This window comes from Sus scrofa, chromosome 6 (genome assembly GCF_054392235.1).
Source record: "Sus scrofa isolate SSC_HxYL_T2T_F1_AM1 chromosome 6, Sscrofa_HxYL_maternal_Yorkshire_Landrace_v2.0, whole genome shotgun sequence".
Taxonomy (NCBI): Eukaryota; Metazoa; Chordata; class Mammalia; order Artiodactyla; family Suidae; genus Sus; species Sus scrofa.
Genome location: NC_139388.1, coordinates 10,376,707 through 10,402,555, shown reverse-complemented (window position 1 = coordinate 10,402,555; position 25,849 = coordinate 10,376,707). Strand labels below are relative to the sequence as shown.

At 46.8% G+C, this 25,849-nt stretch overlaps 1 protein-coding gene across 17 annotated transcripts in view; it reads left to right on the top strand.

Moving 5' to 3' along the window:
- WWOX (WW domain containing oxidoreductase) overlaps positions 1–25,849 on the top strand; it is a 969,209-nt gene that overhangs the window by 232,448 nt on the left and 710,912 nt on the right. For all 17 annotated transcript variants that reach the window (XR_014805385.1, XR_014805386.1, XM_021097054.2 and 14 more), the window contains one exon: positions 23,134–23,222. Coding sequence is in view for 15 of the 17 variants with exons in the window: in XM_021097054.2 (XP_020952713.2) it covers positions 23,134–23,222 (89 nt within the window). In the remaining 2 variants the exon portion in view is untranslated. The remainder of the gene's footprint in view (positions 1–23,133; positions 23,223–25,849) is intronic.

The window sequence follows — 25,849 nt, the reverse complement described above, 5'->3', positions numbered from 1 at the left end:
GATTTCTAAATGCAGCTTGACTCTGCGGCTGTGTATATCTTTGCCTTGATTCCATCTGCATTTTCTGAAACCCGATAATAGAGATACAGGAAGGGGTTTTTAGAAGTTTGATGAAGGGGTACAGTCAGAGAAAGCAGACTGGCCCCTCGTTTGAATCAGGGCACAAAAGTTCCTGATGTTTGAGAATACTACTTGGGACAGGAAGCACATGGGTGCTCAGGGGTCCTCAGGATGGTGTTGCTATGACAACGTGGAAGTTGCTGGTAGAAAAAAGAATGCTCGCTTCTGCAGAGACCATACTTGGGGAAGACCAAGCCTAGCCCTCTTTCCCAACACACACACACACACACACACACACACACACACACGAACACGTGGCAGTGGAAAGATAGGGAACCTCCACAGAGCCACGTTCTTCCTCTGCACGTGACCACCTCTGTGCCCATTAGCTGTTGTATTTCAGCTGATTAAGTCAGTGTGTATCAGAGGGTGGCTTGGTGCCTTCACCCTGTAACCTCTCTGAAGCACTGCCTTTGTGATGTTATCATAATCCTGATTTGGGGAATAGGCTTGGGCATAATCAGAATGTACCCTGGGACACATTTATGGAATGTTTGTTCTATGCTAAATATTTTCTTATTTGTTTATTTGTTTTTATGGGCTACACCCACGGCATACGGAAATTTCTAGGCTAGGGGTTGAATCGAGGTGCAACTGCTGGCCTACACCAGAGCCACAGCAACATGGGGTCCAAGCCGCATCTGTGATCTACACCACAGCTCACAGCAGTGCCGTATCCTTCATCCACTGAGTGGGGCCAGGGATCGAACCTGAATCCTCATAGATACTAGTCAGATTCGTTTCCCCTGATCCTCAACGGGAACTCCCTATGCTAAATATTTTCATATGGGCTGTGCTTCATACTCACCACAGCCTTGTGGGATTGGAGATCCTATAGTTGTTGTTGTTGTTGTTTTATTGTTACTACTATCAGTATTAGCTACGGTTACTGATCACCTCTGCACGCAGGCACTTGCTAAGTGCTCTGTGCTCATACTGAATGCCTGAGTGCTCTTGCCGAGTGTGTGTAATGATGCCATTTCCCTGGTCTCAGAGTTTGCTGGATTTCCCAGCATCACGGAGCCCGTTGTGGTAGAGCTCAGGTTCGAACTTGGTCAGTCCTGGTTCCTCTGCCTGTGGTTTCTGACCTCTGGGATGAAGAATGCTCATCCTCATCCTTGCTTATTCTTCTCTCTGTCGCTCCTGCACTGGGGGATTTGTTTCCCCGAGGCCTTGAGTTAGTTGTATGTGAGGGCTGGCAGAGGACACAGGCAAGCACCACATGCAAGGTTAACCTTTTTCTTTTTCTGGTTACTTTTTTTTTCCCCCCAGTGAGTAGCTATTATCTTCTAATAACTTTTAAAGGAGTACAATCTGTTAAAAATACCGAATCACAATGCAGCACAGCTGAAACTAATACTGTATATCAACTATACTTCTGTTTTAAAAAAGCTGCAGTGGAATGAATTTTGTGTAAAATGAACTACTTAATATTTAAAAAAAATGACACCCACGGTAAAATTTCAAGTAGCAGAGAAACATCAATCCTTTCAGACGTCCATTACCCGTCAGTCCTTCTACCAAAAGATAATCTCTGGTGTGTTCTTCCAGGAAATAATGCCCATGCCAGCTGAAAAGTCCTTCATGTATATTATATATTCCCGTGAAATACATGTCTATTTCATGGAATTAGAATTCTGCTACTTAATTTTTTTTCCTGATGGAAAAATGACATTGTTACTTTGACCAACTTCATAATTATATTTATGCACACGCACATAAGGAGTAAGGACTTCAGAACCTCAGAAGCAATCACTGTTAACCTTGTGTGTCTCTTTGTGTGTTTTTAAAATTTGAATATGTTTATCCCTGTTTCTTAAAATTGCAGTCACACTGTAGCCTGATCTTGTTTTTTTTCCTGACATTTTGGCCGTCTTTTCATATCAACAAACACTCTTTGCCAGTGCAGTTCTAGTGATTCTACCTCACGCCTTCATAACTTATTAAATGAATCCCTTATTCCTGCGCACAGATGCTGTTTTCAATTTTTCACAGTCACCAGCAATGCTGCTGATTTACCTGTGCCAAGTGAGGCTTTTAAATGTAAATCGATCATTCTTTTTCAGGATGGTTGTTCCCATTTACACTTTTTTTTTTTTTCCCCAGCAGCGGCTGAGGATCTCTTTTCCCATACTTTGACCATCCCTGTGTATTTATGATTTTCTAATGATTTGCATTACTTGCTGAATGAGCCTATATGTGATTGATAATGGAGAGCACTTGTCCCAGTATGCATCTCAATTTTAAAAATACATCGAACAACTCGGAACATTTCACATAAAAACCTTTAAAGCTCTCGGGCTGCTCCGTAAGGTAGGGTGTACAAATTGAGTTTTTTGCTGTGCTTAATCCTTATTAAAGCACTGATCATTAGGGCCCCAAAACTGCTCTAAGGAGAGCACTTAGAGAATATAAGGGATCAATAGTTGATGCTTAAGAAAGAAATGAAACAAATTTTTGTTTGTTTTAAACCCACCTTGGGGCCAAGGGATAGACTTACAATGAGTTAGATGGTAAGTTTCTCAGCATTTCATAGTTTGTATGCTGAAATATGAGTTTAAAAAAACGTACGTGCCGAGACCAGCTCAGCAGGATGGGGCTGAAGAATGGGTGCTATGGAACTTCAGGAAAAAAAGTTAACATAAAACAAGACACAGAGACATTTATCTTAAGTAAAGGTGGGAACTGGGGGACTCAAGGTCTCAGGGACCAAGAGCCCCGCCTCAAGAAACCACACTGCTTTTATTGTGCTCTCCAGGATTAGGTCAGCGAAAGGGGGTAGTAGGTGCAGGATATAGGGGGTTTTTTTTATTACTATTTTAAAAGTCACTTAGCTGGTAAATGGTTAAACTTTTACTCTAAACTATAGGCATTTAAGAATCATTAGAATTTGAGTTAGCTATCTATGCACAGCATTTCAGAGAATCCTCACTGTGCTTCTACATGCCTATTTGTGGCGACCCTGGATGCCTAGGTTTGCACCTTGGTTCTCTTTTCTAAGGCATATTCTGTTAAGGACCACTCATAAACCATTTGGTCATGAGGTTCCTCTTTCTTTTATTCTTTAGAGGACATATCATGCTTGTGCAAAGGGCGTGCATTCGGCACAGGTCCGGTGCGCCTAGTCCATTGTATTATGTCCACATTCAGCTGACCCCGCGAATAACCCATGCCCTTAGGTCTTTGTTCTTAAGTCATTTTCCATCACCGAGACTGATTCTCAAGCAGGAAGACAGGACGAAGGAAGGACAAGATGGAGTTTTCAGCAAAGAGGCTAAGAAAATATTATAAAGACATGTATCGCAACACCTACGTATCTTTCATTCAACTCACAAACTACAGAGATGCACATACGTTATTTTTTTAATAACGTGAATTTTAAATGAGGGGAAAAACAGTGCATGTCAGGCTGTGATTTTAAGATGCTGGTAATTTGATATGAGAAACACATGAGGAGGCAGAGACTCTGCTAGATTCCAGTTTCCCACCGTGGAAGACCAGCAGGATCAAGCCTTAGTGATCAGGGTGCACTTCCTGGAAGAGGTGACCATGACTTTGATTTTGGTTTGATGCTGGCAGTAGCACAGGGACCTAATGTCGTCAACGGAATATCCTTAGTATTCCGGGACCGGGTCAGTGCTCAGGTTGTTAACTTCCCTTGCTTCAGTATCCAGTCATTACGAGATACTTTTAAGTGAGCTTAGTTCTCAGATTTTTGGATTTTAGGGTTCAGTAAACTTTTGCAAAAGAAAACAAAAAATGACACCAGCGTAGGCTTGCCAAAGTGGTTCCCCCCGCCACCCCAAGAAGGACACTAACAAAACAACCACCAAAAAATCAACACAGAGTAACAACATGCCTTTCTCAACAATCCACACTACTTTGTAAAATAAGAGGTATTTTAAGTACGGAACACCCATTCCAAAGGATGGTCCTTTCATTTTACTTTATTAACTTTTTTCCAGAGTAATTTTAGGCTACGTAGAAATCAAAAAATGCACAGAAAGTTTACCTACACTCCCTTAATTTTAACAACTCACTTAACCATAATACACGGATCAAAACTAGGAAACTGATGTTAATTAGTATATGATATGAACTATATCACGTTGCTCAGATTTTACCAGTTTTCCATCAGCTGCTTTTTAGTGCAGGATCTGGTCCAGGACCCATCTCTTCTTTGTGTGTCTCTGTGGTCGCCTCCAGTTTGAGACACTCCTCTTTCCTTTCCTGTCCTTTCTGATATTGAGACTTCGGCACATCAGATATTGGCTCATGATTACTTGCCTGAAAGCGAATTTTGGCAAGAGCATCCTCGAAATGCTGTAATATCCTTCTGAGTGCCGCATGTCGGGCAGTACGTGATGCCGGTATGTCTTTCCCCACTGACATGAGTGGGAATGCCCTCTTGATCATTTGGTGAAGGGGATGTCTGTGGAGTTTCTCCGACATGGTGTTACTAATTTTTTCTTTGTAACATGTAAATTTGAGGGGCGATGCTTTGAGATGATGCTGAACTTCTCTTTCTCCTTAGACATCCGCACACCGCCCTTTTGACATCCCCGAGCAGGTCTTGACTGCAGCCGTTATTCCTCCAGTGGTTGCCTACTGGCGATTTTGTATTTCTTACCTTGCTTTCTATATTGATAAAATGGAATTCCTCTGAAGAAAGATCTATCCCTTCTCCATGAAGCGTTGATGGATTCAGTTATTTTATTAATAGTGGTATAGATTGATGGGGCTGTGTTTTAGTCTGTAGTTTGTTATCCAGTCACCGCAGTATTCGGCATGTTGCCCACTGCTGTAGCTTGGGTGGGACCATCGTTAGAACCTTTTTCTGGTTGCTTCTGTGACGGACTGTCCTGATCGAGTGGAGTTCCCTTCTCCCCAAATTCCTCCTTGCTCCCCTCCTTGGATTGTGTGCCGCCTGGGCTGGTGAGAGCAGAAGCCTGGTACTGGGGACACCCTGGCCTGGGGTGCGGAAGGGAACCCAGGGGAGCACGCATAGTGCTGCGTCTGTGTCTTATCCCCCGACCCCCTTAAGTGAAGACATGGGAAGTGGGGGTGGGGATGTGGATTAGGACGAAGAATGAACTGTCCTGGTATTGCAGGAAAGGCACTTCTTTCTTTGAGAGTTGGAAAGGGCTTGGGGTTTTCCAGGGAGCAGCCCCAGCTGAAAAATAATAGACATAGTTTGTGGAGAATTTCCCGTATGCCTGGCAGGTGCTGGGCCGTGCAGGCTATAGGCATCATCTGATCTAACCTCCCACAGTCTTACTGAGAAGCAGGTGTTCATCTTACACTTCCGCTGATGGGAAAAGTGAGGTGCCAGGGTTCCAAGAGGTCAGAACACATTAAGGAGGTGGTGGAGTCAGGATGTTTTCTCGTTCCCTGGACCCAAGCGTCTGTCACTGCTTGTCACAGCGGCCGCCTCCTCAGTGTCCTGGGTGGTGAGTCCCAGTGTAAGGGGGGAGCCCCTGCCTGCCCTCTGATGACAGGGCCACCCCAGCCACTGCCCACTACAGCAGTCTTCTCTCTCCGTTCTCAGGAACGCAGAACCACCTTCCGTGTGGTTGTCCTGGGATGGTGTGTGCGCACGCACATCTGCAGTATCTCACCCTTCCATGTAAGTTGTGCATTAGAATATGTTTATGTATTCCTGTTGTATCTTTCTAAAATCTTGCTTTTGGAGAGTGAGAGTGTGGGGAGGTGTAAGTTGCAGTGATTTCCCGAAAGAAGCCGGCGTCGTAGAAGGGAAAGCGTTCTTGTTCCTGCCGAGTCTGCTTGGCCAGCATCACGTGTTTGATTCTGCGTGCCCTCTTGTCTGTACCGTCCCTCAACCTATGGGACAAAGGATTGGGCTCTGGGAACCATCTTGGCAACACCAAACCCTCCGGCTCACAGCCCAGAGAATGGAGGCTCCCAGCTGGGCAGGAACGTGCCCCAGGTCACAGGGGGAGTTAAGGGTAGAGCCTGACGGGGAAGCAGGGGTGTGGATGCCAGGCCGCCGTGCTGCCATCTTGCCCTGGTGCCCCCTCAGGAATGCCTGTCCCTACTGCCGACGTCTGACTGACCACGTGGATGAAAGAAATACTTTGGAATGGGCTCTTAGTGATAAACGTCTACATTTTCTCTTGGCCCCCCGCCAAGTGCCCCCTCTCAGTCTTGGTTCCAAGGTTGAACGTTCCTTTGAGTTAGTGACCTTGCCCTTCTTGGCCTGTGGATGTCGCTCTCCATCCACTAGTCTCCTTTCCAGGGACCGTGTTTGTAGCAAAGACTATAATTTTATTTTGGGTTTGGATGTAGTGATTACATTTTAGCTCCCGGTATATTTTCTTACCTGTCAGAGCCATTAAATTTATTTTAATAGTTACTCTACCCTCCTGATAGCCAGTAAAGGGGGAATTGGATATTGTCTATCAATTGGCTAGTCTGCGAACTAAGGCTGTGTCTAATTATAAGGCATTGATATCGGTTCTGATTTATTAACCATTTACTGTGCTTCAGAGAAGGTAGCATTTTTAGTAGCACTGCTCAGGCTGGATGCAGCTTTCCGGGAGGGCAGGGCGCCTGGAATATCACTGATCTTACAGTTATTACTTTGTGTCATATATAATCTTGTTTTTTCCCTGCAAGAAATAAATCTTTGGGACTCCCTGGGAGAAAAAAAAAAAAAAAGAAAAAAAGAAAAAAAAAACACACACACACATTTGTGGTTATAGTATAATAAAAATAAACCGTTTGTCGTGACTGCAGCTGACATTTATCAGCCTGTTTGTGGGTGCTCTTTCTCTCTCTCTATAATACGGAACATAATTTGTCACTTTGTAAATACATTCCAGTCTAAATCCCTGCCAGCATCTGTTAGTGTTTGAAGGATTAATGTGCTACCCTGTGTGTGTCTGCAGTTGCAGGGAACACTGTAGTATATGATTATGGATCTCGAGAGGACTGGAGAGTGGGTATTTTCTCTGCTTTTTCCTATACATGTGGTCTTTCTGGGCCTTTTCCTGATTTTTCTCGTCCTTTCCCTGTTCTCCATAGATGCTTGGAATTGCATCCTGTGCAAGGATTCTGCTAGTCCTTGATATTCATAGAAACGGTCCCAGTAATTGTAGTTTATATACACCATGGATGAACAGGGGCAGATAATTCAGGGTGGATTAGACCTGGGTTCACATCTTCCCTTCATCTGACTTATGACCTCGTCAGTTCATTTCCATTTATTCATTTACACAATGGAGATGCCAGTACCTACCTCTTAAAGGCTACTGAGCCTTGGAGTTCCCTGGTGGTTCAGCAAGTTAAGGGTCCAGCGTTGTCCCTGTTGTGGTTCAGGTCACTGGCGTGAAGTGGGTTCCATCCCTGGTGCCACAGCCTCCACATGCTATTCAGGTGTGGCCAAAAAATAAGTTAAAAAAAAAAAAAAAAAAAAAGGCAAGGCACTCAGGGTGAAGAAGGAAGTCCTATGCTGATGCCGAGCGCCCAGTGCAGCGCCTGGCCAAGAGCAGGTGGTGGGGCTGTACCATTTTTCATCATCGGCAGCGCATTCCATGAGATTGCTGCTCTTCACACAGTCCAGGAGACCGAGAGTGTCCGTTGGAGGATCCCGGTGCCATGAGCCCGCTGGTGGCTGTGAATCTGTCCTGTTTTTCATCTTTTCTTCTTAGCGGGATTTGTATTTGTTTTGAAATACTGATATCCCTGTAAATCAGATGCCTGGGGGTTCTTGGCCCAGAGAACATTTTGCCGGCAAGGGACTGTGGTTGTCCACAAGGCTTGGTCTTGCCTGCTGGCGACATTGAGGGACGTAAACCCCTCACCATTGGCAGAGTGGTCCAGGCTCTTGTTGGAAGGGCCATCCTTGCTCTCCCCAGCAGACGGCGTGAATCCCCCAGAATCATGATAATGTGGCGGGTAATTCTTATTACTTTACGGAATGGCTATGGTCTCTCAATTGCCCGTAATCTACAGCCATCATTTGGATGGGAAAAATCCCAGGACATGAAAGCAATGGCCTCATTAGAATCTCTCTTATGAGCAATCTCTTTATTTCCTGTTTTCACTGCTTGGCTTTTTTGTGCCTACTTCTGCTTGTCCCACCCAAATGGTTCACCCCCACCCAAACTCTGTTTCTACATGTGCACCTCTCTTCTCTGCAGTAAAGAAGAAAGTGTGTGCTGCTCTTTTCATTAAGAGCAGTGGTGTTGTTGGTTTGTTTTGGTTTTGTTTTTCTGCAGCATGAAGGCATGGGAACAAGGCGGAAATGTGTTCATATACCCAGTGGCCAAAATAGGTGTTCTGATTTGGTGCTTGTTAGGATTTTCTGGAGAGAATCTTTAGCATATCTGGGAATATTTCTTGGAGCCCATTGGAAAAAATGTCTGTTCTTGGCACCCAAAAAGCCTAAAGATTGGAATGCTTGGCAAATATCTAGAATCCTGTATTTCAATTTTTTTGACAGGTTTTCATAAACCTCTAGAGTTGCCAAAATATTTTGCAAAAATTCCTGTGTTCCAGCAGGCATGTGGAATTGTAGCAACCATTGAGTGCTGACACTTACAAAGTGTAATACTCACAGAATTTGGACTGTTTAATAGGAGACGTATTTTGTAAGGAGCGATGTTAACAGACACTCACTTCTCAGTCCGTTGTGCACACTTCCTGGGACTCATTGTATTGTGTGTTAGGTGTCTCTTGATCTGATAGCCCGTGTGATCGACAGCACACACTCTCTAAGGCAAGGTATGATGTTCTTTTTTCCCTACATTCAGTGGAATTTGCAAATATTAATTACAATACTGTCACACTTCAGGAGACACACCCATCTTTCTTGACTCTTGTCCTAAAACAGGTTTCAGCAAACGCTACCTTGCCAGGAGGAAATCCAGCCCAATACCTGCTTTTGTAAATAAAGTTTTATTGGAACACACCCACATCCATTCACGTACATTATCTATGGTGGCTTTTGCTTTCATGCTGCAAAAACTCGGCAGTTTTTATGGCTCGAGAAACCGAAAATTTTTACTATCTGGCCCGTTAGAGCCAAAGTTTGCTGACTTTCTAGAGGACTTGGGGCCATTTTGAAAGGAAAAATCTGTTTCACTAATTGAGTAGAATGAGCAAGTAGCTAGATTTGTATCTTATTTCCACACATACATGATTTAGTGATCAAACTTGGTTCATCCGAAGCGTGGGGCATGGGGTGAGGGGAGAGGTGGAGGTCAGCTCTCTTGTTTTGTTTTTTTTAATCATAAAGTTACAATTTTAATGGTCAAAATAAAACCCCAAAAGCGTCAAAGCCTTTGGGTTCATGGAAAGAACAACATTCTTGGGAATGAAGTCAGTCTGGCCCTCACCATAATCTCCTGGATTTAGGGATAATTTCAGGGTAGGGGAGAACGTTCTGGCACAGAGACAGTAGTACTATCTTATAAGGAGAATTGGCTTATCAGAGCAGAGGAAAAACTGAAATCCCAGTTGCGACAGCTGCTAATTATATGATTTTCAAGCACATTTTTTTGATGCTTTCTTCGCCTTTGTTTTGTTGATCAAATCCAGGTAATCAGGTCTACTTTGTAAGTGCTCAGCAGGGCAAAGTCCATAATCCCCCCTTCCTGACGAGCAGCTGGCAGAGTGTAAGTCCTCGCAAGCGTTGAATGAACAGCGAGTGTTTGCTTCTTGGACTGGGTCTTGTGACTGTACAGGGAAAGGTCCTAGATGTGTGACGCAAGGTGACACTGAGCTTAACTAGAAAATGTGACCTGCGGCCATAACACCCCCAGATCAGACTTGGTGTCCCAGAGAGGAGCTCAGCCTCATGAAGTCTGCTTTCCTCGAGAAACAAGGACTGAACGTACCAGATCATCTCTTCAGAGAGATGGAAGCTCTGGCCCCCCATCACACAGTCTGCAGCAGAGGCCCCGCCTGTGGTCCAGCTCAAGGGAGAAGGGAAGAGGCAGTTTATCAATACTGAGAGCAGGGAGAGCAGGCACCAAGGCCAAGCCGCTTTTGCGTGCCTGCCATTCCGAAGTGGCTTCTAATGGGCCTTTTTCAGGTGGCGGTTCCCCTGCACTCCCCCTGCCTTCTCTTAACGCCTTCTGCGCTGCTCCCCGAATCACATGCAGTCTCTGACTTAGCTGGCTTTTAACAGGATTTCCCGATGTGATTCATTCACCCCCTTTTCCACAAGAGAGTGGACCGCGGAGCAAGTCAGATAAGAGTGTGGCTTTGGGCACCGAGGAGACAGGGACATCCTTTCTCTACTTTGGATCTGCCCCCTTCTCCCAGACCCCTCTTTCTTCAGCTCCTGTCTGGGCTTCGTTTCCAGAAGCAGTCCTGGTTAAGCCGTCAGACAAGCCCTGGAAACCTCCCAGGCCTGTCCGACTCTTTACTTCTCTGACTCTCTCTCAGTCTCAGTCGGTCGGTCAGTCTGCCTGTCTGTGTGTGTCTGTCTGTCTCTGCTCCATAGCAACTGCCATCTGGAAAAAAGGCTTGGGTGGAAAAGTTTTATCATTAATCTGGCACATGCTGCTGGCCAGAATTCTCTGAATTCATCCAGAGGTTGTCAAGGGCTGTGGTCTCTCAAAGTCTTCTTCAGGCTCGTTTTGTTGCTGTTTGGGCTCCAGAATCCATCAGATTTTTCAGCTCTCTGGTGTCCCAAATTTCATTTCTGCTTGTGAACTGTCTGGTTCTTCTTCCCTGATGAAAGCAGTGTGGCGCAGTCGGCAGCACTGACATCCTCCCTCTCCTCTTGAGCTTCGCGCTTGGTGGGTACTAGATGCGCCTTTCACATCATCAGAGTGAACAGTTTTACCAGATGATTCCCAGGGTATGACACGGACCCGCTTGGCGTGTCGCCGACTGACAGGGGGCCGTTGCCTGTTTAGTGAATAGAGTGTTGTAGCCCCTTTCATCTCGTGGCCTTCCTGTGCCATAGGAAGTCACTACCCTCCACATCCGTTATAGGGAAGGAGAAGGAATTGGCCCCCCAGTTCACCTGAGGGGTAGCCCAGGAGGAACACACCCTTCCACTCACAGGCCATTGGTGGAAACTTCGAGGCACTGCCCTCCGCAGGGCATGCTGGGAAGTGTAGTTCCCAGCTGGTGAGTCCCTTCTCAGCAGCACCCCATGCCGTGGCCCCAGAGGACTGGTTTGGGGGATGCTTCTTCTCTCTGTCCACACTCTTTGTTTTATACAACATAGAAGTAGTTTTAAAATTCTGGTTGGCTTTTGCCTTTAATGTGTGACTGTAAGTCCAGTTATATTTCTTGTGATTATGGATATATTTGTGCTAATTTCTGCATTTCATTTCTGTGTTATATCTCTACCACATGTTTTCCTTTGTTATCAATTTTAATTCTTTTTTGGATATTATTTTTGGAATTAGCCAATTTCTTTATATCCAGTGCATCCTATGCATTTTTTTTTTTTTTTTTAACTCCCGTACTGTGCTGCTGCTGGTTTGGAAGCCCCAGCTAACTCCCCCTCCTCCTCCTGCCTTTTCTTTCCCTCTCTCTCCCCTTCTCTCTCCTTCCTTCCTACCCTTCTTCCTTTTGGTATTTTTCTTTCTTTCTGAAAATTTCACATACATATCTAAATTTTCTCTTAAGTATTATAAAGCTCTTTCCTGTCTGTATCATTTATTTTAATTCCTTCTCTGGGTCCCTTTTAAGAGTAATGTGTTTGGTCCTGTAGCTAATGTAAAAGATGCACAGCATTTGGGGATAACTTAACCGTGACACTGTGTGTGTGTGTGTGTGTGTGTGTGTGTGTGTGTGTGTGTGTGTGTGTTGAGTTGTCGGCTTTTCTCCTTTTCTGGGTTTTTTGGTTGGAACCTACTAGAGGCTGCTTACACAGCTGCCACTTTAAGCAGGAAACCTCATTTCTCTCCGAAGCATATTTAAAAAATCTTTTCTAGTTGATCTGTCCAATATCCTGCTTTGCTTCTGCAGAGCCTCTGAAAGATTTCTCCCTTTGGATTCATCCATAAATTAAAAATAACTGTCGTGGTCACCCCTCGAGCATGATGATACTATTACATGTTTACTGCACGCTCTGCATACCAAGCTCACATCCATCAGCACGTGGTGAGGCCAACTTCTGAGCCACAGGCCGCCAGCCAGCCAGCCTGAAGCACCAGAGGAAATGCTTGGCTTCTCCAAATGGCTTATGGGAAATCATCATTGCCAACATGAGTAGCCTACTTGTGTTTCTACTTGTCCCAAGTTTGGTGGCACATTATATAATTCATTCTCTCATTTTCCAAATTAAAGCCTGTCTTGAAAACCTACTCGGTGCCACTCACTCTGTATCAGCTCTCAGAGACGAAGATATAAACTGTGCATTTTAATTTACTGTAAATGTCAATGGGAATTATTGGTTGTTCTGGTTTTCTTTCATCGTCTGCTGTGGTGTTCCTGGGATTAGAAATTGCTATAACCTTTTTGGAGGACACCCAGCAAAAATCTATCAAAATTTAAAATGCAGATATCTTTTGACCTCGTGGTTTTAATTCCAGGAACTTGTCCTGTAGAGGAAAGAACAACATCATATACTGCAAAACATAGGCATTGCAATATTATTGCTTTTAATAATAAAGCCCTGGAAACTGCATCAACAGTGTTAATTACCACCACAGCCTGTCTGGTTAAGGGGCTTCCCATGGGTATTGTCTCTTGAATCCTTACAGTAATCCCACAGAATCATCTCAGTGATTTCTGTCTGTACAGATAAGGAAGTTTAGGCATCGGAAATTTAAAAGTTCACAAAGCTAGCAGAGGGTGTGGAAAGCTGAGACATCCAGAAGAGATCGGGTTTTAATACGTGACTGCCTGACAGTGGACTAAGCCTGCTGGGCAGGAAGAATGTGGGTGGGGCACTGTTTCAATGTATTCAGTGATGTGTTCATTGGGAAACAACCAGATTACCCAGTAACCCAGGGCCTGCCTGCCATACTGGGTTTGTAGGAATAACGTTGTTGCACATTGTTTTCATAAGTGTTGAAAAATGTATTCTGGGAGGCTTTGCATCCAGCTGTCCCTGTGTTTATCTTGGGGCAGTGGGATTCCGGAGATGTTTTCATTTTATACATTATCCACTTCTGTGTTATTTGGACTGCCGTGAGTGGGCCAGTTTGCCTTTCATAAAGAAGGAGGAGTTTAACCAGCTATGCCCACTTAGGGCGAGTCACAGGTCCTCTCACCAGGCTCCCACGAGCAGCCTCAGCACTTGTGACGGCGGGGGCCCGTTGTGGGATGTTGGGCAGCAGCCGTAGCCGCCACCTTGTAGATGCCGGTACACCCCTCTGACAGATCGTGGCCACCAGAAATGTCTCCAGACCTTGCCGCTGGTCCCCGGGGTAGAAGGTCCCTGGTTGGGAACCACTGGGGCAGACAGCTGCTGGCGGGGGGGGGGGGTTTGCCCTCCCTCCCGAGAGTCACGGTCAAGAAGGTCTCTCTCTGTCTGAGGGTCTTTCAGACCGTGTGGGTCCTTCCTGGGGTGTTCAGGGCATGAAGACAAACCTTGTTTTTCTCTCTCTGTTCCCGTTAACCAACCACCATTGACCTGTCACTGGAAAATCGTCTGGCCCCACATTTCTGTTTTATTTTTTTTTCTCTTTTTGGCCATGCCTGCAGCATATGGAAGTTCCTGGGCCAGGGATCGAAGCTGAGCCACAGCAGTGACCTGAGGCACAGCAGTGGCAACAGTGATCCTTAATCCGTGGCACCACCAGGGAACTCCATATCTCTGTGTTTTCAACTCTTGTAGCTTTCTGAATCTTGGAGGGGGGCACTGATTTCTCTTTTATCAGCACCTTCCCTGAAGTAGGGGTTTCCAGTGCTTAACAAGTTTCCTTAAGAGCCCAGCTATTAAATATTCAAAATATCGAGACCGTTCCTGTCGAGACTGTAATTATACAGTAAATTAGCCGAGGTCCAGTCGGTTGCCTTGAAAGCATGTTGTTGATGTTTCCAGTACTTACGTAAGATATAGGGCCTGTTTATTAAGAGTCTTCAACTGTGTATAAAACTAGAACAGTCAAAAGTAATGGTGTCTGCTGAAGGATTCTTTATCATATGAATTTACCTTTAGTCATCTATTATTTATTTCAGCTATTTTATATGCCATTATAATAAATATTATGACAGAGAAAGCTTTTACGCTTCAACCGATTGTCCTCCTTTTTCCTTGCCTGCAATCCTTCAGGAAAATGTAACCACGCTTTACCTATAGTTAACGTAAATCATCACTTACATTAGAATGAAAAATTCGCTGTGAAAAAAGGCTCTTTCTTCCGTCGCGAGGCATAAATGCACGATCATGTTGACTGCCCAACTCCCGGGCTGTTTGCTGTCCTTCCTTAAACTGTTTTTAAGCTGCAAAGTGAATACATTGCATAGAGGGAAATTGGAAGGTTTTCGAACATTTTCACTCTCTTGTTAGTTTCTGGCAAGATAAGCATTTTTTATCCAGAGTGCAAAATATTGCCAATTACCGTCTAAGCATTTTTAATAGTTTTGCTGTACGTGGCATGTAACTCATACACCAGATTAAAGAAGCAGTTATCCGGGGTAGTTTCTCCTTGAACCAGCCTCCCAATTGCCTATAGATATTGATAAAGTTCTTTTATACATTGAGTTCCAGCCACACAAGGCACACTTTTTGTCCCATGCATAATGAACAAGGCGTTGTGGAGATTTTCTTATTAGGGGGATGCATGTGTTCTGTGGGGAGGACAGGGCCGGGGGTACTCCTGGGGACTTGGGAGTGAGGGTTGCTGCCCGATGGTTGATCTGAAGGTCAGGAGTGACAAAACCAGCCCCCATCCTTCAAGGCTGTGAGAAGAACCCAGGGCTTTGCTAAGGATCATTTCCCTATTTCAGAATGTGGACTCTTCTCTGAGAGTCTTCTGGGTTATTTTTTGGTTAAACGCACAGTGGTGTACAGATTGGTCCATGTATGTAGAGCCATAAAAGAGACGCTGAAACTCTGCTTTCTCCCTGCATTCCCTGTCAGGAAGAGCGTTCACCAGTGCATTGTTTGACTCGTGCGGCTTGAGCCAGGTTGGGCAGAGTCCCCATCAGAGTCGCTCACGGTGCTGGTTTGGGTTGTTCGCCTGAGAGGTGCAAGAGCAGAAAGTGGATGCAAGTATCTTCCTCCTCCTGCATTTCGATGCTGCCTTCCACGGCTGCCATCAACATCCTTAAATAATACCCGAGAAACGAGTGTTGGGAAATCACGCTCAGGATATTGATGAATTATTAAACCAGTTTAGTTAGGTCTGTATCGCAGTTCAGGGAATAATGTCGTGTCAATAATATGCTCAGGGCCAGTGTCTCTTGCTGTTGTAAATGTGACAACTCCCATTTAAGGTTTCAGAACATAAAATCAGGACCAAGCGTATGCAAAGCGAAGGGTGAGAGGCGTCTGCATGATGCAATTAAGGCCCATTGGGTTAGAATTTGCAGGATGCCATTTGCAATAAGCTCCGAATGTAGATTATTGCCTTGGTTACACGTTCTCTTTCCGCAGTAGGCGTGGGCTTCTCTTGTAAATTCTAAATGTGTAAAATAAATGTGAGGTAAAATAGACACAAACAAGAATATATAGAGGGTGTTAATTTCCCGATAGCGTTGGAGGGGTGTATGCTGAAGAGTATGAGGACAGGGTACAGCACAGAGTGGTATTGTAGCACTTCGGACCAGCCACGTATCCGTTGGGAACCTGGATCTGTGTCTTACCAGGCGGTGCCACTTCTACCCATACCAGCCTCTGTTTTCTGGTCTGTGAAATGGGAGAAATGATGTATACTTCAAAACTTTGTTCATATTACTCTTAAGTGAAAAATAAATGCCAAGCTGGGAGTTCCTGTCGTGGCTCAGCGGAAATGAATCTGACTAGGTTGCGGGTTGGATTCCTGGCCTTGCTCAGTGGGTTAAGGATCTGGCATTGCCGTGAGCCATGGTATAGTTTGCAGACGCAGCTGGGATCTGGTGTTGCTGTGGCTTTGGCATAGGCCGGCGGCTACGGCTCCGATTGGACCCCTAGCCTGGGAACCTCCACATGCCGTGGGTGTGGCCCTAAAAAGACAAAACAAAAAACAAAAAACCAAGCATGTCATACATAGACACTCATATTAGTTTGGCTTTTATTGTGAAGAAATATAATATTAAATATTATACCCATCATGCCCAGCCTATTTAGGCTGGCTGTAGAGCTAACAATATGTAAGTAAGTACATGAGCATAATCACTTATGGGCAGCCCCTTGTATAGACTGCTGTTTAGCAATGCACAGACTGCCTCAAAGATGCATGCTGACAGCTAGACTCAGATGGCAAGTGAGAGCTTCCTTCAGGGAAACCTTGAAACGAGCTCCTCTGTAAGTTAAGAGAGGGTGGGCACACACCTATCAAGCCCACGTAGATTGGCATCTTCACTTGAGAGCCCACCATGGTGAATTCCCATAAACAACCAGCCTCCCACCTGCAGGTGCCCAGGATAATACCTTGGTGCCGACAGAGAATTTCCTCCGGGCGTCCTGGAGGCTGGGCTCCCTGCTCCCGTTCACTCCTCTGGGCTTCTCCATCCTCTCGTCATCTCCAGGGCCCCTTCCCTGTGCTCTGCTTTCTGACCGACTGATTGGTGGTGCTCACAGCACGGCGCCAGGAAGAGCTGACCTCACCTGCTGCGCGACTAGGATAGAGCGGAAAGCATGCAGTGGGGCTTCTTGGTCGCGGTGGGTGGGGGGAAGCGAGGCTCCTGGACTCGATGAGAGCGTTTTGATATCTCCCCACTTGAGTTCTCTGAACACGTTTGAGGATACACAGCAGCTTGGTTCCCAGACCACCTGCTTTGGGTTCATTGTGGGGAGAACTTGGATGGAGGAAAAAGGTCCCTGTTAGACTCCCATCTAACTCACAGCAAGTTTCCAATTAAAAATGGTTTTTAAGTAATAATTTGTTTTTTTTTTTTTTTTTTTTTTTTTTTTTTTTTACATATGCTTGGTCCTTAAAGTATTTGCATACAGTTTTCCATGGCCCGATACCGTTCGGTAATACCCTTTTTGTTCTTCCACTGATGGCCTGTGGGTTGATTTCCTCTGCCGTGTTGCCGTGGTGGGAATGAAAGAAAAGCAGGAAAGGAGACACTAAGGTCTGTGGAGTATGCCTTTACCTGTGGAGGCAGCGTTAGTGCATGAGTGAATGGATGAATTTACTCTCGTAAATGTCGTCTCTCGTTGTGGGCCGAGAGCGGGACATTATGCTGCCTCGGTGCGAGGCGATGACAGATCTGGCGGTTCTCCCTGGACTTGGCTTTGCTCCGAGGGGCAAGAGCACAGGTGGACTGCAGTAGCCATCCAGATCATGGCTGGTGTAAATCGCCGGGTGAAGTGGTGCACTAGCTTTCCAAACTTCCTATCGTCCATCTGTGAAATGGGCGGATGATAATACCTGCCCCCAGGGGGTGCTGTGGGGCCGGGGCTCATAGGGCCAATGTTCTGAGATTGCACCCATTGGCCAGTTATGCCCCCATTCACCTCTGTCAGTGAAGAATGAAGCACTTCAGTGCAGATGATGGTTGGGATAATGTCGATGACAGTGGTACAGACACCAACCAAAAGCATAATGTTCACGGGTAACAGAGTTCTCAGGTGTCAGGCACTCTTCCAAGGATTTTACATGTATTTCTCCATTTCCCGGTAAGGCAGGTGCAGTTACTATTTCCATGTTACCGAATGAAACCTGATTGCACCAGAAGAAGTAGCTCGCCGAGTTGATAAGTGCTGGAGGTGGGATTCAGACCCAGGCGGTGCAGCTAGAGTCCACGGCCGTGACACCTTTTAGGTTCAGAGTGTTTACTAGGTTTGGCAACTGGGTACCATGACCTCAGGGGGATTCAGTAAACCTCCTTCCTCCTGCTCTGAGGTCGTGCATCATCCTCCATCACAGAATTGCTGTTCAGAATTCGAACTACCTAATTTTGTGAAATAAAAAAGAAGGCTGCAGTTGTTAGCATGCTTTATTGTTGAAAGGCAGGGGGCATCGAGTTTTAGCGATGGTCTTAAGAATGATAGATAGTGGTTATTATTAAGGTGCCCCGCACCTTATCTACATCACGCCAACTCTAACTCTGCGAGGCAAAGGCCCGTTTCGGCATGAATGCTGGGGCCCAGAGCATTCACAGAGCTCCCTGAAGTCATGCGGCCAGCACCGGGGCCCCCAGGTCCGCCTGACTCTGCTGTCTCCTGTGGACGTCGTCTTCTTCCCACTCTTCTGTTTAAATACCGCACAGTCCCATATGGTTCCTCTGGTTTCGGGCAGTATCACATCTGAGCCATACGTGGCTAATTTACAGTCAGAAAACGGTATGAGAGATCACTCTTGCATAACGACAGCAAGAAACCCTTTGATTCTGCCTTGGCAGACTCCTGAACCACTAAGACAGGTTTGGGGAGCTTAGTAAAGCATAGACCCAGAAGACTTGGTCTCTTGAGAGTGTCCCTGAGTTGAAGGGGAAAGGAAGAAGAGTTTGTGGGTTGCTTCATTATTGTGTCTTTCTGGCTGCGCCTGGGGTGCTGGGAGCAGGTGGGCTTCACAGCCACTTAGAAGTTGCCTGATGCTTCATGTGTGGGATGCCACCTGTGCAGTTCTCGTTTAAAATAATGGGCACTGGCATCTGTATACACAGTTTCAAATAAATTTACATTCCTCTTTTGCCTTAGATGATCAACTTGTGTACTGGTGTGATTAAAGAACAGAGTAAGGAGATTGAGAGAGGCGTTTGATAGCATTTTAAGATTCAAAGTTCTAGGAAGAGGTTCTGTCTGTTCAAGCTAGGCCAGTGGAGAGTTGCCTAGCTGGGTAGATGGAGCGGTAGAGAAGAAGGAAGCCGGGAGGGATATATTTAAAGCTAACAGTTCTTACTAGGGTGATGGGTCTGTAGATGCTTTTCTGTCCACATTCATCTGTCTTTTCTGAATTTTTCTATAACTAATGAAAGTATAAAGCAAGAAGTGACCTGAAATAAGCCTGGAGAGGTAGACAGGGCACAATCAAGAACTGCGTGTTAGTGGGTACTGCTAATTCACTGTGTATAAGTTTGCATTTCTTTTCTTCCTGGGCGTATGGAGGGTTTCACCTTCTTAAAGCTAAGCCCAGCCCCAAGGTTTGCTGTGCCAATGAGATGTGAGCCGACGTGGCATCTGTCACCTCTGTGTAGAAGCCTGTGAGATTCCTGGTGCAACCGGCACATTCTCTTCCCCACACTGATGTTACAGAGGGTGGGAGTGCCGTCTGCCTGGGCCGCTGGCTAGTCGTGATGGCCATGGTCCCGCGGCCCTGGATGGGCACGAAATGTGAGCGAGTAATAATCCTTGGTTCTCTTAAGACACCAAGGCTTGGGGGCTGTTGGTTACCGAAGCTCATCTGGATTGGTACAGAGGCACTGGTGCTAAGGAATTTGGATCATATCTTGTTGCCCGTTCTGAGCTATAAAAAGTGTTAAGCTAGGACTCTTTATGTGTGTGTATTGTGCCCCTCCGGAGCGTAGACTCTAGCCACGCGAGGCCTGAACGTTTCACATCCCGGGTGGCAAATGCTAATTTATTTAACAGCTTAATAAAAGAATGGAACTGTTCTTTAGTGGTGATGGGACCGTTGTTCTGTATCTTAAACGTCGTGATAGTTTTATGACTCTGTGCGTGTGATAAAATGTCACAGAATACTCCATGTGATAACACAGATATTCCGAATCAGAGAAACTGCATGCGTCTCCACACCAGTGACATCCGAAAACTGTCTCTGGTCTAATGAGTAGCTCTGTGACAGTGTCCATCTTCCGGTTTGGATGGTGTGCTGGACTTGAATTAGGTTCACCATCTGGGGGCGGGGGCGGGGGGACCTGGGTGTGTGGGCACTCTCAGTACTGTTTTGGCCACTTATTGTGAGTCTGTCATTAGTTCCAAATAGAAGGTAACAACACACCAAAAATGAGTTAAACCAAGAAAGGGAATTGTCGTCACACTCGGCAGGAAAGCTCACCTTGGCAGATGGGGCCTCCTGCTTTCCTCCAGCAAGCGCTAATTTAGCCTCAAACCTGCTTGCTGTTTGCAGCCCATCAGCCGCTGCCTTCCCAGTCACAGTGTGTCCCTTGATACACATTTCTGTATCGTTGTTAGGTTTATTAGACACTCAGAAGAGCAACCCCCCCAACACACACACACACACGCTCACGTAAACACACACAAACCCCCTAATTCTAAACGCTGTGCCTTTCCTTCCCTAGACCCAGCTGCATTGCACACACAGTCTCTCTGCATTTCTCAGGGTCAGTAGCAGAAACAGGAAACCTGATACTGAGGGCAGGAGAATTACTTGAGTAATTGTGTGTGGATTTGAATCACTGTCCCCAGGAGCCGAGTAACCCGCAGCCTGTGGATTAGTCTGTTGAACTCCTTGCTGGCTTGTGACCCCTTGTTCCCCCTGGATGTGTATGTTCTGATTTTGTTCTTATTGGCAGTGGCAGCTCTGTGCTTTATCTTAAATGAAAGGGGGGCGGGGGGGGTGTGCGTGTGCAGAAGACAGCTTCCCAGGTGGAACTTGCACATCTGTACCCATGTCCCGTCGTCCCACTTGGCCGTGCCATTGTTTTCATTGGAATTACTGTCATGGGGTCACCACCTGGGAAGGTTCTCCCTGTTTTATGGGAGCAATGTGTAGGTGCCTTATTATAGCAGGGAGCCTGCGTATCCCTTGGCGTTTCCGCAGGGGGCTGGGCCAAGAGGAGCAAAGTCTCTTCCACCCCTTTCCTAGGAGAAGCAGTCTCTGGCTTTGCTTTCGTGGTACGTGCAGAGGGCTGGAAGAAGCACTGCTGGCAGCAAGTGTCACGCTCTGTGCACGGTGAGGCTGGGGCCGGAGAGCATCAGATTGGGTAGCTGAGCGTTTACGAGGCATAGGAATCTCTGGGGAATCCAAGTTAGCCACTGACAGACTTTCTACTCCCCTGAGACCTTGACCACAGATAATTATCGGACCCTTAGATGGAAAGCGGGTGGGGCTTTGCTCCCAACCCAGAGTCCCAGGCTCTCTGCCCAGGCTGCAGCGTCACTCAGGTGCGTCCGCTGCGCCCAGTGCTGGTGTCCTTCCAGTACGGTGAGGGGCGTGGCCTGGCCTTGCTGTGGCCCCTCCCACTCTAAAATTTCCCCATCTTAGGAAAGTCTAACAAAACCCAGGTATGGGCACTTGCCCTCTTTCTTGGATCTGATTAGATGCTTCTCCTCCTCTTCCTAAAATCTGCAGGTGTGTCCATCTCCTGCTGTTGTCTGAGGAATTTAAATCCACTTTGGCCAACTTGCCTTTGCCATGGAGAGGCTGTTGGGCTTTGAGGGGGGGGGTGTCATTTACTCGTTCCATACACCCTCCCCCAAAACTGGGCTCTGTTAGTAGGCGGGACCCGGATCCTCCAGGATCCAAGGGGATCAGGTCTGATGGCACACCCTGGCATCCACCTGCTGCCGATGACGGGGTGGCCTCGGGGAAGGAACTTGTCAGAATGGGCGTCTTACCTCCTGGTGGTTAAACTGATGAAATACCTTCGCTCTTCCAGGCAGGATGGAAGGTGCTTTCCACCGAATCTCACACGTCTGTGAGTAGGTGATTCATTTTCACCTTTTACGAATGAGGAAACTGAGGCTGGGGAACATTAGGTGGCCCAAAGTCAGTGTGTTTTCCAGCTGTCTCTGCCTGGTGTTCCCTGTTCCAGGCCTGGGACTTGGGTCAGAGCCCAGGACCTCAGCGGCCGAGCTGAGCTGCCACAGACACACTAAGCCTCTCAGCACAGTGTGTGTCCGCCCCGCGCCAGACCGTTTGGCTGGGTCTTCGGCAGGGCCGCTTGCTCGCCGCCCCCGTCTCACCATCAGAGTATCGTGTTATTCTCCATGGCCTTACTTGAGCATCACAGTCTAGACAAGAATTCCCATGTTAACCATGTGTTTCATGGGGCTCTTCTCACCTGAACAGGCGGGTGGCCTGGCATTCTGGGCCCTGTGTCCTTTGGAGGAGAGAGGTCTGAAAAGGGACAGTTCTTCAGCTCATACCCCAAAGTCCAGCCAGACTTAAAAATTGGGAGGGCCCCGTAACATGGGCATGTCTGAAAGGCAACCTTAATCCTTCCAGAACTGTGCTCCAGGGCCATGCAGGGATGGGGCTGGCTTTGCGTCCTGACCGCTGCCGTCCTTCTGTCCCTGGAGGGACCCTGGGCTTTCGTGTCAGAAGGACCTGAGGTCTTGCCATCCCGCATCTTAGCCCTGCCCTCTCTGATGAGAGGTCGTGTTGTGAAACAGGGAAAACACAACCCTCCTTCCGTTGTCCTGAGCAGGAAATGAGATGTGGCGGTAAATGCCCGCCTGGCGCCGGCTCAGAGTAGACAGTGGTCGTTGTTAGCATCGTTGTAACAACCACATGCATTGCATCTGTCTAGAGGGTTCCTGACCCTGGGGTCTCTACCCCCAGACTTTCCAGGTTTCTAAACCGGCGGGGATGTGGATCAGCTGCGCTCCACTGGTGTAGATGAGTCTTGCCTGCTTCTGTACTTTCTGTACACAGATTGGCGTTCAGGCTTGGTGGAGTCATTTCAGAACCCGGGCAGCAGATTTTGAGATAAAAATCTCGTCTCCTGAGTTCTTGCAGGAGCTGGGCTTTGTGCTGGTACGCCCCAGTCGTTAGCGTGTTTTTAGGGGGCAGATCGAGAGAAGCTGCGTGAGCCCAAGGACCCTTTGGAGCCTGTTCTGTGCCCTAAGTGAAACAGCACAACCCCCAGCCTCCCGTCCTCCCTAAACTTGGCAGGAAAAAGCCCCGTTCTTCCATTCAGTCCAATGATTTATATTCTCTCTGGGCGTCTAATATTAAACAGGGGAATTCCGACTTGTTCCATAACACATTTGCTGTAACTGGATACCATGAACTAAACTTGCTGTTATTTATCATTCCTTTTTATTTTCTCTCATTCCAGCACAAAGCCAAGGTAGAAGCAATGACCCTGGACCTCGCTGTGCTCCGTAGCGTGCAGCATTTTGCTCAAGCGTTCAAGGCCAAGAATGTGTGAGTGTTCCAGTGGAGGGTTATAGATCATAATATCTTGCTATTGTAATGTCTGTATCAGATGAACACAACCGGGAGGACGTGAGGCTATTGTGTTGTCTTGGCGTCCAAACAGGAGGCTCATTTATATTGGCCCCGTTAAGGTGTACCATATTTTCTTGACTCTGAGTCCCCCTCATTATGAGATGTGTCATCAATCTCATAACAGCTTCCCAGATAAAACGGAAAAGATAGTGTGAAGCCCTGGTAACTGTAGCTCATAAAAGCCGGCTGATGGGAAGCTGCATCCTGATGACGGACGTTTTTGCCGTGCCCTCTCAGAATGGAGGAAAAATATACTTTAATTGCATTCAGGAGCAAATAACATTTGCTCTCTATTCCCGCAGAGGAGCTGGAAATCAGAGCACGAGAGGAAGGTTTTTCTGTTCTGCAAACCTGCAGTGATTTTACCTGGTTGCAAATGTGTGGGCTTACTTTTGGAGAAACTTCCTTCTCTTCTTTCTGTTCTTTCTCAGACATTCAGAATGCCTGCAGGAGAAAGCCTTAGCTGGGGACTGGTAGGGTTTTTTCGTTTGTTTTATTTTGGTTTTGGTGTTTTTGCCAACCTCCCTTCCTAACAGAGAGCAGCCCTCAAAGGCAGAGCTGAGGAAAGCAGTGGTGGTTAGCTTCATTTTCATTACAATATTTTGTTTCCAAGTGATTACTTTTATAGCTCTCTCATATTTTGGGGGGCAAGCAATACTGCTTTCTCATTCAACTTAATGGTTTAAATTTCTTTAACAAATAATCTCATTTATTTTTTTTTCTTAGGTAAGTTGGCTTAAACACAAGGATTAAGTTAATGGGACAGGGAGTTCCCATCGTGGCTCAGTGGCTAATGAATCCGACTAGGAACCATGAAGGTTGTGGGTTTAATCCCTGGCCTTGCTCAGTGGGTTAAGGATCCGGCGTTGCCGTGAGCTGTGGTGTAGGTTGCAGACGCGGCTCGGATCCTGCACTGCTGTGGCTCTGGTGTAGGCCGGCGGATGTAACTCCGATTAGACCCCTAGCCTGGGAACCTCCATATGCCTTGGGTGCAGCCCTAGAAAAGGCAAAAAGACAAAAAAAAAAAAAAAAAAAAGGGTTAACCGGACAGGTGGTGCCAAGCATAGGATGGTTCCAAAAGCAGCACCAGAGGTACTGGATTTGGAGGAAGCTGATAAATAACGAGTTGTCTTGGGATTTGCCTCTTTGGGGATCATTGGTTCCCTGGTTCTCTACGTGGGTGACAGATGCATGGGGAGGTGTCTTCAGGCTTAAATTCTTCAGTTCAGAGGATGCTCCATGGCTCTGACCTTTCTCTGGGTCTGTTCTTCTGTCCAATAGCCAGTTCTTCTTATTTCTCACTCTGCTCTTTCAGCCTGTTGAAAATTCTGTTCTCTGAAGCCCTTTCTGGAGCAGGCACGTGGTCTGAGTCCTGGAGGATGAAATGCGAAATCAGAGTCTTTAGCGAGCCCTGAAGTGCAGTCCCTGTGCTCCTAGGATGGGCTGCATGCCTTCCCCAGCCAACCAGCAGACGTCTGCGAGCCCTGCTGTGCACACTCCTTGCGTTGTCGGGCAGCTGGTAACTGCTCGCCCTTACCAGAGTTGTCAGAGCACCTTATGTCAGGCTAGGGCAGTGGCTTTTCAGGCAGTTGCTCTTTTATCCCTTCATTATTCATTTATTCACTTGTTCATGCACTTAACACACATTTAGCACGTGCTTCCAGAGCCGCAGGCTCTCGTCTCGGCTCCAGGCAGAGATAGTGGCCAGTGGAAGTGGCCCTGTTAGCCTCACACAGGCTGCCGTCTCAATTCCCCACCAGCAGGCAGCATTTGACTGCTAGCCAATGACTCCTCAACCTCGTATTTCTGTGGTTGTTTGGGAGAGAAGAATGACAACCACCACCAGCGCAGCAGTAGCAGTGCATTTATCTGGTGCTTATCATGAGCCCCGCATGCAGCAAGAACGTTTTCGGATTTATTTCTCAAAGCAACCCTCATTACTTCTACGATGCAGCGGAGGAAAATGAGGCCAGAGAGGGGTGAGCTGTCGGAAGGCACGTGGCCTGGAAGCAGAGGGCCTGAGATCTCGCTTGGACACCGCTTGACCACCACGCTGCCCTGTCGGTCATTTCACGTGTTCCAGAATCTAAGATCTGAGGAAGTAAGTGACTTTCACAGGGTCACTTGGCAGGCTGGTGGCAGATGTCAGGTTTCCGTTCCTCCTGACCTGGCTGCTCTGGGGAAGCGTGGTTGTACTGCCTCTTCACGCTTCCTCCCATTCTGGTGTCAGGCCACGTTGGAGGGGAGCCGTTGAGCTGAGAAGAGCCAACTGTTACATAATAGGACTCTCTTCCAAGTCTTAACGGGACCATTAGTTTTTAACCATTAAGTAGTTCCGAAATCATCAAATTCAACTGCCTCTTGTAATTACCAAGCCCACACTCTTTGAGAAAAGCTGTCACCCATTTTGCCCTAATCCTAGATTTTAGCAAATGACGTTGAGTTTTCGTCCTTCTAGGTTCAGAAACAAAGGCGAGTTTCCTTTTAGCAAACCCTGCACCACAAACCTGCTTTTTATACGTCCCTTGAGAGTACAGTATTTT